The 13757-nt window shown below is 22.7% G+C and overlaps 2 protein-coding genes across 6 annotated transcripts in view; both read right to left on the reverse strand.

Moving 5' to 3' along the window:
* LOC120421742 (BAI1-associated protein 3) overlaps positions 1-13757 on the reverse strand; it is a 174171-nt gene that overhangs the window by 143807 nt on the left and 16607 nt on the right. The gene's annotated exons all lie outside the window — the stretch shown is intronic.
* Positions 754-5785, reverse strand: LOC120421744 (uncharacterized). Its single transcript, XM_052709376.1, has 3 exons — positions 5443-5785; positions 5054-5145; positions 754-1051 (listed from the first exon to the last, which is right to left on the reverse strand). Exons 1-3 carry the CDS (start codon positions 5691-5693, stop codon positions 1020-1022), a joined length of 375 nt encoding a protein of 124 aa, XP_052565336.1. The 5' UTR covers positions 5694-5785; the 3' UTR covers positions 754-1019.

The following is a 13757-nucleotide window of genomic DNA, read 5'->3' on the forward strand; positions in this document are numbered from 1 at the left end:
CATAATTTCAGGCGCCGGGAACTTCGTTGCCACTGCCACCTAGAAGCAGCATCACCGTTCACCATACGATATTGGTTGGATAAATTATTCAAACCCAGGCAAGACCGCACTGCAACTCCCCCTCCTTAGTGCTGGCAACACTGGCTGACGACTGGATGCACTGCTCTTCAGCAGCAGAGACAACTTTTCAAGCTGGTGCACATTTTGTCCTAGGATCTGCGGGATCTCTCTTCTCTATCTGGTTGGCTGATGAATGAAATATTCATCTTGGTGGATTGGAAAAAGATGAAACCTAGAGCGGGGATTGAATCCAGAATTTGATAGTTAGGTGAGCCCGCATAAAGATTTACTATAAACCAACAGTAGATTTTATGGTTATCACACGATAAATTCTATGGTTATTTTTACCACGATTCTACTGTAGCCTTTATGTTTTTTCACCATAGAATATATCCTATTTCGGGAATTTACTATAAAAAAGGGGTATTGTTAGGCACAGTCACCATAAAAATTTCGACTTTTCCCCATACAAAAAAAAAACCAAAAACTATACATTCTATCGTATTTTCATTGATGCCTTTTCCGTCCAAAAAATTACCCTGACCATAGAAAACATCATACATTTATAATAAAAACAGTAACCACTACAATGGTTTGCACAGTAAATTCACAGTTCTTCATGGATTTTTCCATACTAAATAGTACGGTTTAAACTATATTCGTACATTGAAATAAATAATAACTACAGTATGATTCATTGTATTTGCATTGTATTTATTGTTTTCTCTCCACTAAATTGTACTGTAAAACATATATTTATACATTAAAATTGATGGTCAATATGGTAAGTTTTATTGTATTTTTATAGTTTTTTTCGTTGATTTAAAAAAAATAGGACTTTTATTCCGCGTCGTTTTCTTTTAATATTCTGCTTCAATCCGAACTTTCTGACGTTGTTCGAAATGCTTATAGCCGGTGCCGGAACTACTGCTTCGTACTTGGGATGAACTCTCGCGTATTTATGAAGCACAATCCTCAGTGGAATAGGCCCCTGTAAAAGAGAAACACACTAAATTAGGACATAGGGAATATTTTCATATGTTTGTTTCGGTACAAATGCTATTAAATTAGCTGTTACTAAAATTCTAAAATTCTAAAATTCTAAAATTCTAAAATTCTAAAATTCTAAAATTCTAAAATTCTAAAATTCTAAAATTCTAAAATTCTAAAATTCTAAAATTCTAAAATTCAAAAATTCAAAAATTCAAAAATTCAAAAATTCAAAAATTCAAAAATTCAAAAATTCTAAAATTCTAAAATTCTAAAATTCTAAAATTCTAAAATTCTAAAATTCTAAAATTCTAAAATTCTAAAATTCTAAAATTCTAAAATTCTAAAATTCTAAAATTCTAAAATTCTAAAATTCTAAAATTCTAAAATTCTAAAATTCTAAAATTCTAAAATTCTAAAATTCTAAAATTCTAAAATTCTAAAATTCTAAAATTCTAAAATTCTAAAATTCTAAAATTCTAAAATTCTAAAATTCTAAAATTCTAAAATTCTAAAATTCTAAAATTCTAAAATTCTAAAATTCTAAATTCTAAAATTCTAAAATTCTAAAATTCTAAAATTCTAAAATTCTAAAATTCTAAAATTCTAAAATTCTAAAATTCTAAAATTCTAAAATTCTAAAATTCTAAAATTCTAAAATTCTAAAATTCTAAAATTCTAAAATTCTAAAATTCTAAAATTCTAAAATTCTAAAATTCTAAAATTCTAAAATTATAAAATTCTAAAATTCTAAAATTCTAAAATTCTAAAATTCTAAAATTCTAAAATTCTAAAATTCTAAAATTCTAAAATTCTAAAATTCTAAAATTCTAAAATTCTAAAATTCTAAAATTCTAAAATTCTAAATTCTAAAATTCTAAAATTCTAAAATTCTAAAATTCTAAAATTCTAAAATTCTAAAATTCTAAAATTCTAAAATTCTAAAATTCTAAAATTCTAAAATTCTAAAATTCTAAAATTCTAAAATTCTAAAATTCTAAAATTCTAAAATTCTAAAATTCTAAAATTCTAAAATTCTAAAATTCTAAAATTCTAAAATTCTAAAATTCTAAAATTCTAAAATTCTAAAATTCTAAAATTCTAAATTCTAAAATTCTAAAATTCTAAAATTCTAAAATTCTAAAATTCTAAAATTCTAAAATTCTAAAATTCTAAAATTCTAAAATTCTAAAATTCTAAAATTCTAAAATTCTAAAATTCTAAAATTCTAAAATTCTAAAATTCTAAAATTCTAAAATTCTAAAATTCTAAAATTCTAAAATTCTAAAATTCTAAAATTCTAAAATTCTAAAATTCTAAAATTCTAAAATTCTAAAATTCTAAAATTCTAAAATTCTAAAATTCTAAAATTCTAAAATTCTAAAATTCTAAAATTCTAAAATTCTAAAATTCTAAAATTCTAAAATTCTAAAATTCTAAAATTCTAAAATTCTAAAATTCTAAAATTCTAAAATTCTAAAATTCTAAAATTCTAAAATTCTAAAATTCTAAAATTCTAAAATTCTAAAATTCTAAAATTCTAAAATTCTAAAATTCTAAAATTCTAAAATTCTAAAATTCTAAAATTCTAAAATTCTAAAATTCTAAAATTCTAAAATTCTAAAATTCTAAAATTCTAAAATTCTAAAATTCTAAAATTCTAAAATTCTAAAATTCTAAAATTCTAAAATTCTAAAATTCTAAAATTCTAAAATTCTAAAATTCTAAAATTCTAAAATTCTAAAATTCTAAAATTCTAAAATTCTAAAATTCTAAAATTCTAAAATTCTAAAATTCTAAAATTCTAAAATTCTAAAATTCTAAAATTCTAAAATTCTAAAATTCTAAAATTCTAAAATTCTAAAATTCTAAAATTCTAAAATTCAAAAATACTAAAATTCTAAAATTCTAAAATTCTAAAATTCTTAAATTACTAAATTCTTAATAACTCAATTTCCTAATTTCTTTATTTCCTAATTTCTTAATATCCTAATTTCTTAATATCCTGATTACCTAATTTTCTAATTTTCTTATTTCCTAATTTTCTAATTTTCTAAATTTATAATTTTCTAATTTTCTTATTTTCTAATGTTCTAATTTTTTAATTTTCTAATTTTCTAATTTTCTAATTTTCTAATTTTCTAATTTTCTAATTTTCTAATTTTCTAATTTCCTAATTTCCTAATTGGCTGAATTCCTAACTTCCTAATTTCCTAATTTACTAATTTCCTGATTTCCTGATTTCCTAATTTCCTGATTTCCTGATTTCCTAATTTCCTAATTTCCTTATTCCCTAATTTTCTAATTTTGTTATTTCTCAATTTCTAAATTTCTTAATTTCTAAATTTGTTAATTTATTAATTTCCTAATTTCCGAATTTCCGAATATCCGAATTTCCTAATTTTGTAATTTTTTAAATGTTAAATTTTTTAATTTCTTAATTTCCCAATTTCCAAATTTCCTAATTTCCTAATTTTCTAATTTCCTATTTTCTAATTTCTAAATTTCCTAATTTCCGAATATCCGAATTTTTCTTATTTCCGAATTTCCTAATATCCTAATTTCCTAATTTCCTAATTTCCTTATTTCCTAATTTCCTAATTGCCCAATTTCCTAATTTCCTTATTTCCTTATTTCCTTATTTCCTTATTTCCTTATTTCCTTATTTCCTTATTTCCTTATATCCTAATTTCCTAATTGCCCAATTTCCTAATTTCCTAATTTCCTAATTTCCTAATTTCCTAATTTCCTTATTTCCTTATTTCCTTATTTCCTTATTTCCTAATTTCCTAATAGCCCAATTTCCTAATTTCCTAATTTTCTAATTTCCTTATTTCCTAATTTCCTAATTGCCCAATTTCCTAATTTCCTTATTTCCTAATTTCCTAATTGCCCAATTTCCTAATATCCTAATTTCCTAATCTCCTAATTTCCTAATTTCCTAATTTCATAATTTCCTAATTTCCTAATTTCCTAATTTTCTAATTTTCTAATTTTCTAATTTTCTAATTTTCTAATTTCTAAATTTCCTAATTTCCGAATTTCCTAATTGCCTAATTTCCAAATTTCCTGATTTCCTCATTTCCTAATTTCCTAATTTTCTTATTTCCTAATTTCCTAATTGCCCAATTTCCTTATTTCCTAATTTCCTTATTTCCTAATTTCCTAATTGCCCAATTTCCTAATTTCCTAATTTTCTAATTTCTAAATTTCCTAATTTCCGAATTTTTCTAATTTCCGAATTTCCTAATATCCTAATTTCCTAAATTCCTAATTTCCTAATTTCCTAATTTCCTAATTTCCCAATTTCCCAATTTCCTAATTTCCTAATTTCCTAATTTCCTAATTTCCTAATTGCCCAATTTCCTAATTTCCTAATTTCCTAATTGCCCAATTTCCTTATTTCCTAATTGCCTTATTTCCTTATTTCCTAATTTCCTAATTTCCTAATTTCCTAATTTCCTAATTTCCTAATCTCCTAATTTCCTAATTTCCTAATTTCCTAATCTCCTAATTTCCTAATTTCCTAATTGCCTAATTTCCTAATTTCCTAATTTCCTTATTTCCTAATTTCTTAATTTCCTTATTTCCTAATTTCCTAATTTCCTAATTTCCTAATTGCCTTATTTCCTAATTTCCTAATTTCCAAATTTCTGAATTTCCTAATATCAGAATTTCCTAATTTCCTAATTTCCTAATTCCCTTATTTCCTAATTTCCTAATTTCCGAATTTCCGAATTTCCGAATTTCCTAATTTCCGAATTTCCGAATTTCCAAACAAAATTATATGAACATTTGTAATAATCAGTAGCATTCAAATTTGCAAATTCTATTAAAAAAAACACACACACACACACACACAGGCACCGTGCCAATAAACGTCAAACGCTACTTTCTGTTTCTGTTATTTTTCAGTTGCGCACCACTCAACAAAATTCTTTTCGTGACCTTTTCCTTGACCGTTGTTTGGACGTTCACCGTTGAGCATCAACACACAACTTACCTAACGATTTTCGCCTCCAGACGAAACGACCATCCTGAGCAAATCCGGCCGGAAGTGTCCGCAGCAGGCGCCGGGCCTGGTAGAAGAAGTCCCTGTAAAAAAAGAGGAACACACACAGTTTGTTCAGACCATTGCTCTCGCAAGCTTGACCTTGAACTCAGCAAACGTCAAATCAAAACAAATTGCTGCCGGATCTTTCTCCGGATCTCTCCCGTAAAAGATCCGGCAACAATTTTGTATGGCTTGAAGTTTGCGGAGGGTACCAAAAAAAGGTAAACAAATCACTTTGTGCATCAACCAATAGCTTGGGAAATTTGCCCGAAAATGCCTGCTGCTGTTGCGGGTGCGATTCCGCCCTCTCCAAGTTCAACAAAACTCCTTATACTCACCCAAATATGAAAAAGTTCCGCCATCCCAGAGCCGTTCCGGTTCGGTCACCCGGCAAATTTGTCCAAGACCGTGTTGGACAAACGCCGGATGTCTTTTTCACGAACACACGCGATTTCACTAACACTTTTTCAATTAAACAGCGGCCAAACACGATCGACACAAACATGATCGAACACGCGCGCGATTGAAAACAAATGAGAGCTCGCCATGGTACGTTCATTAGGGGAGCGTCGCCCAGTTTAGGTGTCATGGTGCGTTCGTTAGGGGAGCGTCGCCCAATTTAGGTGTCATGGTGTGTTCGTTTTGTGATCTTTAATATTTTTTGCCGTTTCAATTATTGAATAAAAATGTTTAAATGTTTAAATATTTAAATGTTTAAATGTTTAAATGTTTAAATGTTTAAATGTTTAAATGTTTAAATGTTTAAATGTTTAAATGTTTAAATGTTTAAATGTTTAAATGTTTAAATGTTTAAATGTTTAAATGTTTAAATGTTTAAATGTTTAAATGTTTAAATGTTTAAATGTTTAAATGTTTAAATGTTTAAATGTTTAAATGTTTAAATGTTTAAATGTTTAAATGTTTAAATGTTTAAATGTTTAAATGTTTAAATGTTTAAATGTTTAAATGTTTAAATGTTTAAATGTTTCAATGTTTAAATGTTTAAATGTTTAAATGTTTAAATGTTTAAATGTTTAAATGTTTAAATGTTTAAATGTTTAAATGTTTAAATGTTTAAATGTTTAAATGTTTAAATGTTTAAATGTTTAAATGTTTAAATGTTTAAATGTTTAAATGTTTAAATGTTTAAATGTTTAAATGTTTAAATGTTTAAATGTTTAAATGTTTAAATGTTTAAATGTTTAAATGTTTAAATGTTTAAATGTTTAAATGTTTAAATGTTTAAATGTTTAAATGTTTAAATGTTTAAATGTTTAAATGTTTAAATGTTTAAATGTTTAAATGTTTAAATGTTTAAATGTTTAAATATTTTTATTTATTTTTTAATATTTTAATATTTTAATATATTAATATTTTAATATTTTAATATTTTAGTATTTTATTTTAATATTTTAATATTTTAATATTTTAATATTTTAATATTTTAATATTTTAATATTTTAATATTTTAATATTTTAATATTTTAATATTTTAATATTTTAATATTTTAATATTTTAATATTTTAATATTTTAATATTTTAATATTTTAATATTTTAATATTTTAATATTTTAATATTTTAATATTTTAATATTTTAATATTTTAATATTTTAATATTTTAATATTTTAATATTTTAATATTTTAATATTTTAATATTTTAATATTTTAATATTTTAATATTTTAATATTTTAATATTTTAATATTTTAATATTTTAATATTTTAATATTTTAATATTTTAATATTTTAATATTTTAATATTTTAATATTTTAATATTTTAATATTTTAATATTTTAATATTTTAATATTTTAATATTTTAATATTTTAATATTTTAATATTTTAATATTTTAATATTTTAATATTTTAATATTTTAATATTTTAATATTTTAATATTTTAATATTTTAATATTTTAATATTTTAATATTTTAATATTTTAATATTTTAATATTTTAATATTTTAATATTTTAATATTTTAATATTTTAATATTTTAATATTTTAATATTTTAATATTTTAATATTTTAATATTTTAATATTTTAATATTTTAATATTTTAATATTTTAATATTTTAATATTTTAATATTTTAATATTTTAATATTTTAATATTTTAATATTTTAATATTTTAATATTTTAATATTTTAATATTTTAATATTTTAATATTTTAATATTTTAATATTTTAATATTTTAATATTTTAATATTTTAATATTTTAATATTTTAATATTTTAATATTTTAATATTTTAATATTTTAATATTTTAATATTTTAATATTTTAATATTTTAATATTTTAATATTTTAATATTTTAATATTTTAATATTTTAATATTTTAATATTTTAATATTTTAATATTTTAATATTTTAATATTTTAATATTTTAATATTTTAATATTTTAATATTTTAATATTTTAATATTTTAATATTTTAATATTTTAATATTTTAATATTTTAATATTTTAATATTTTAATATTTTAATATTTTAATATTTTAATATTTTAATATTTTAATATTTTAATATTTTAATATTTTAATATTTTAATATTTTAATATTTTAATATTTTAATATTTTAATATTTTAATATTTTAATATTTTAATATTTTAATATTTTAATATTTTAATATTTTAATATTTTAATATTTTAATATTTTAATATTTTAATATTTTAATATTTTAATATTTTAATATTTTAATATTTTAATATTTTAATATTTTAATATTTTAATATTTTAATATTTTAATATTTTAATATTTTAATATTTTAATATTTTAATATTTTAATATTTTAATATTTTAATATTTTAATATTTTAATATTTTAATATTTTAATATTTTAATATTTTAATATTTTAATATTTTAATATTTTAATATTTTAATATTTTAATATTTTAATATTTTAATATTTTAATATTTTAATATTTTAATATTTTAATATTTTAATATTTTAATATTTTAATATTTTAATATTTTAATATTTTAATATTTTAATATTTTAATATTTTAATATTTTAATATTTTAATATTTTAATATTTTAATATTTTAATATTTTAATATTTTAATATTTTAATATTTTAATATTTTAATATTTTAATATTTTAATATTTTAATATTTTAATATTTTAATATTTTAATATTTTAATATTTTAATATTTTAATATTTTAATATTTTAATATTTTAATATTTTAATATTTTAATATTTTAATATTTTAATATTTTAATATTTTAATATTTTAATATTTTAATATTTTAATATTTTAATATTTTAATATTTTAATATTTTAATATTTTAATATTTTTATATTTTTATATTTTAATATTTTAATATTTTAATATTTTAATATTTTAATATTTTAATATTTTAATATTTTAATATTTTAATATTTTAATATTTTAATATTTTAATATTTTAATATTTTAATATTTTAATATTTTTATATTTTAATATTTTAATATTTTAATATTTTAATATTTTAATATTTTAATATTTTAATATTTTAATATTTTATTATTTTAATATTTTAATATTTTAATATTTTAATATTTTAATATTTTAATATTTTAATATTTTAATATTTAAATATTTTAATATTTTAATATTTTAATATTTTAATATTTTAATATTTTAATATTTTAATATTTTAATATTTTAATATTTTAATATTTTAATATTTTAATATTTTAATATTTTAATATTTTAATATTTTAATATTTTAATATTTTAATATTTTAATATTTTAATATTTTAATATTTTAATATTTTAATATTTTAATATTTTAATATTTTAATATTTTAATATTTTAATATTTTAATATTTTAATATTTTAATATTTAATTTTTTTTTGTGTAGAAACAGTTAAATATGTAAAATTTCTAGTATTTTAATGTCTTAATGCTTAAGTTTTTTAATACTTTGATTTGATTTGAGCTTTTCACAAAATCGTTTGTGAAGTTTTGTATTTAAAATATAACTCGATTTCAAATACTTTTGTTACATGATTCAAATTATTTAAAAAAAATCGTTAAAAAAAGTCCACACTACGCAACTATAACATTACAATAAAACTTACTGTAACAAAAAATTGGAAAAAATGCATTATGAGATTTCCAATAACAAAACCATAATATTTGCTGTATTCATGAAATGTACAGTAGTTTTATTGTTTCAATTTATAACATTTCCAATAACAAAACCATGAAATTTGCTGTAACCATGAAATCTACGATAACTTTATCGTCATTCCAATGAAGTTAAAAAAAATCAACCATAAACTTACCATAAATATTATAATATCTATTGTAACTTCATGGTTTTGACAATACAAATCATCATATAATTTTATTCGGGAGGCCGCCGCAGGCTGTGCTAGTTGGGTGGAGGACTTAATTTGGAGTTTGTTAATGGGAACCTTTGATAAGGATGAACTGATTTTCAAATGGGTTTAGCAGCTGCTGCGGGGATTTATCTGTGGTAATAAAATGTGGTCCAATTATGAAGATTTCGAGTTTCTCATTAAAATAAGCCAAATTTGATTGATTCACTAAGCTGAAGTTAAAACGGGTAATTCTCCGCGAATTCACTAGAAATTGAAAAGAAGTTGCCTCTGCCTCTCTTCAATTTTCGTGAAACTTCGAATTAAGGGGCAACTTTGGTCCCTAGTCATGAATCTGAGGTCCACTTTTCTTCGTTCAATAAGTCTCTTTATAATTTTGCTTTTTATGGTTTTATTTGAACCCATTGAACTGAGTCACGCACTGAATTTTAATTTATTATAATGCATATTTTAATATTCATGGTATTAATTTTTAAAAGCTATTGTTTACTCGTCAACATGGTATTGTACACACCGGAGCAAAATAAATTAAATTCTCACCTCATAATGCACGACCATAATCAAACCTTTCCGTTCTAACAATGTTGGTCCAAACCCATCAACACTGGCTGTTGCCCAGCTCCAAAGCCTTCATCTGACCTAATGCTGCCGGGCAACGCAGTCGTTGACGACCTTCCCCATTCTGTTATCTGTTTCAATTAATCACAATCATAAAACGGCACCCACAACTCGCCTCCCTGCAACCCACAACAAGGACCCTCTCCAGGCAGCAGAGGTACAGATGAGGCTCAAATTACCAACCAGCAGCGCCATATGTGCGTTCGTCGCAAAGTCACTGTGACTGCTGCAGTGACTAATTTGCCCTTTTGACGTCCGTCCAGGTCGTTGTTGTTGTTGTTGTCGAGTTGGTTGGTGGAGCTTAAGCCCCCACATGAAAAGAGAGGACACATTAATATCTACCCCGAAGCCAGCAGCAGCAGGGTTGCCGGTTATCAACAGTCAGTTGTTGTACTATCAACGCGGAAACTGGCCGACCATATGTCAATCTATACCGACCGTCGCCATAAAGCAGCTCAAACTGATATTGGATGGCTTACAGCGAGGGACAATGTTGGTGGGCGTGGGTGGAAACATAATTTGGTTTTGTTAGTTGGTGAAGTGCTGCAACGTTATCATGGCTCAACTGATATCCAGCTGCGGTATAGTTTGGAGGTCCTTCGATTGATTGATATCAACGCTTTGGATAAGGTGGAAAATATTTGCTTTTTTGCTTTCCTCATTGAAGTAAGGCTGTAATCCTGCTATAAAAATGAACTTTTCACAGAAAACTCGTAGACCATGTATTCCTTTTGGCTCAGACAAATGATATCAAAAACTGAACAAGTGTTTGCCTGTCTAGCTGTGTGTCTAACTAGGTGTGAATGTGTATGATAAAAATTGTCACTTCGTTTTCTTAGCACTGGCTGAACCGATTTTGTTCAAACACATTCGACTCGGTTTATGGTCCAATTGTAATATAAAGTCCTTTCTAGCGAAACCTAATCTCACAGATTAGTAAAATCAGTCAAAGAGAATTGTAATGATATTTTTCAGCTCCTCAAATAAATTTTTCAAGAGGACGAGGATGAACATTATATTTAAAAAAATAGAAAAGATTTTTTTTCTGGGAAATGTAACCTAAAAACGGCTTTAAGTCAAAAACCATGAATTTTACAATGGTTTCCAGCAAGGCCTCAGACTGGCAAGTAATTATTAATTACTTTGATTTTAAGCTGGTAATTCGGTAATTTATTAATTCCTTGGTAATTGATGGTAATTAGAGTAATTAAAAGTAATTAGTGTAATTTAATGCAATTCATTGATAATAAAATTAATTCAATATTTAAAAAATTGTTCTTGTTCAACGAAACTTTTAAATTTGTATTAATAATCTATAACAGCAGACTTAAGACAGGCAATGACCCAACGTTTTTCTTTTTTAATGAATTTCCAGCTTTCATGATGAACAGTTGCAAATATTTTTCAATGTTTCAATATTGGTAGGTTCAGGTTGATTTTTTTAGAACAACTTCGACATTTTAATGGAATTTGACTTGCAATAAAATGAAAAGAAATAAAAATAAATTTATTTATTTATTGTTTCATATTTTAAAGAAAAAAAAAGTTATTTTATGGCGAAAAAAAACATTTTCAATGAAATGTTTCAACTTTGGCTTGTTATGTGAGCAATTCTCTACCAAAACCGGAAATGGATTTTATTTGTATTTTTTGATTTGGCTCAAACTTTCTGGGGGCCTTCCCTATGACCAAAAAAGCTATTTTGTGTCATTGGTTCACCCATACAAGTCTCCATACAATTATGGCTGCTGTCCATACAAAAATGGTATGTCAATATTCAAACAGCTGTAACTTTTGAGTGAATTTTCTGATCAATTTGGTGTCTTCGGCAAAGTTGTAGGTATTGTTGAGGACTATTGAGAAAAAAATAGGCACAAGGAAATTTTTTTTGGCAGATTTTTTAATCAACTTTTTTTTTACTAAAACTCAATCTCCCAAAATATGTATTTTTTGATTTTCGAGATTTTTTGATATGTTTTAGGGGACAAAAATCCGCAACTTTTGAGCCATAGAGAAACATGGTCAAAAAATCTGCCGCCGAGTTATGATTTTTTGAAAAAATATTTATTTTTGGAAAAAAATCTAAACTGCCCATGTCCGCATAAATGTCCCATATGCAAAAACAGCAAGCTGAGAAAAACGCATTTGAAGTTTGTCCCATACATAAGGCTACGTGTTAAGTTTTCATGAAAAAACTGGGTTTCCTCCAGATTTCTAGAACAAAGTACTGGATGTTTTATGCTTTTCGGAAAGATCACACGATTTTGAACCAAACTGCATCAATAACTCAATAGTGATGAAAATGCATATGGGATATTTATGCGATCAGGGGCAGTAAATTTTATGCAAACCACTTTACAGATTTTTTGATAAAGGGCTCCGTTTTCAAGATATAGCCACCGAAAGTTCGATTGTAGCGAAATATTTGCAGTATTTCGATTTTTAAAAATAGTGACCATGAGTGACCATTTCTAAAAATATTTTATTTGAAAAGTTCAGAAAATTTGCTATAAAATTGTCTAAGAGACATTGATGATTGGACATCGGGTAGATGAGATACAGCCGTTTTAAGAAATAGAAACACGAAAATTTAAGTTTTCTAAGTCTCCCCAAAACAACCCACCATTTTCTAATATCGATATCTCAGCAACTAATGGTCCGATTTTAAATGTTAAAACATGAAACATTCGTGAAATTTTCCGATCTATTCGAAAAAAATATTTTGTATATCAAGATATCAAAATATTTTTTAAATCAAGACTGACATTTTAAATGGGCATTATATTCAATGTTTGGCCCTTTTAAAATGTTAGTCTTGATTTAAAAAAATCAACTCGGCGGCAGATTTTTTGACCATGTGCCTCTTTGGCTCAAAAGTTGCGGATTTTTGTCCCCTAAAACATATCAAAAAATACGTATTTTGGGAAATTGAGTTTTAGTAAAAAAAAGTTGATTAAAAAATCTGCAAATTTGTTTTTCCGTGTACCTATTTTTTTCTCAATAGTTCTCAACAATACCTACAACTTTGCCCAAGACATCAAATTGATCAGAAAATTCACTCAAAAGTTACAGCTGTTTGAATATTTACATACCATTTTTGTATGGACAGCAGCCAAAATTGTATGGAGACTTGTATGGGTGAACCAATGACACAAAATAGCTTTTTTGGTCATAGGGAAGGCCCCCACAAAGTTTGAGCCAAATCAAAAAATACAAAAATTAAAAATGGTCGAAATCGGCCGATTTCGTAGAGAGTTGCTCATGTATTAAAATTGATATAATTTAGTATCAGTCAGTTGCCGCTTAGTATCGCTCAGTTGCCTTTTTTACTAACATTTTGAGATCTGGTTTGAAAACGAATGGCACAAAAAAAATTATAAACAAAAAAATATGTGTCCTTTGCTTGATATTGAGTGTTTTTATAGTGTTTTTATAGTATATTATATTATATTATATTATATTATATTATATTATATTATATTATATTATATTATATTATATTATATTATATTATATTATATTATATTATATTATATTATATTATATTATATTATATTATATTATATTATATTATATTATATTATATTATATTATATTATATTATATTATATTATATTATATTATATTATATTATATTATATTATATTATATTATATTATATTATATTATATTATATTATATTATATTAT

This window comes from Culex pipiens, chromosome 3, assembly GCF_016801865.2.
Source record: "Culex pipiens pallens isolate TS chromosome 3, TS_CPP_V2, whole genome shotgun sequence".
NCBI classification, from domain to species: domain Eukaryota; kingdom Metazoa; phylum Arthropoda; class Insecta; order Diptera; family Culicidae; genus Culex; species Culex pipiens.

Coding starts and splice junctions, on each gene's coding strand:
- LOC120421744 (XM_052709376.1), bottom strand. CDS start 5,693: ATGACACCTAAACTGGGCGACGCTCCCCTAATGAACGTACCATGGCGA. Junction 5,146..5,442: donor CGGAACTTTTTCATATTTGG/GTGAGTATAAGG, acceptor CTTTTTTTACAG/GGACTTCTTCTACCAGGCCC. Junction 1,052..5,053: donor CTGGAGGCGAAAATCGTTAG/GTAAGTTGTGTG, acceptor TCTCTTTTACAG/GGGCCTATTCCACTGAGGAT.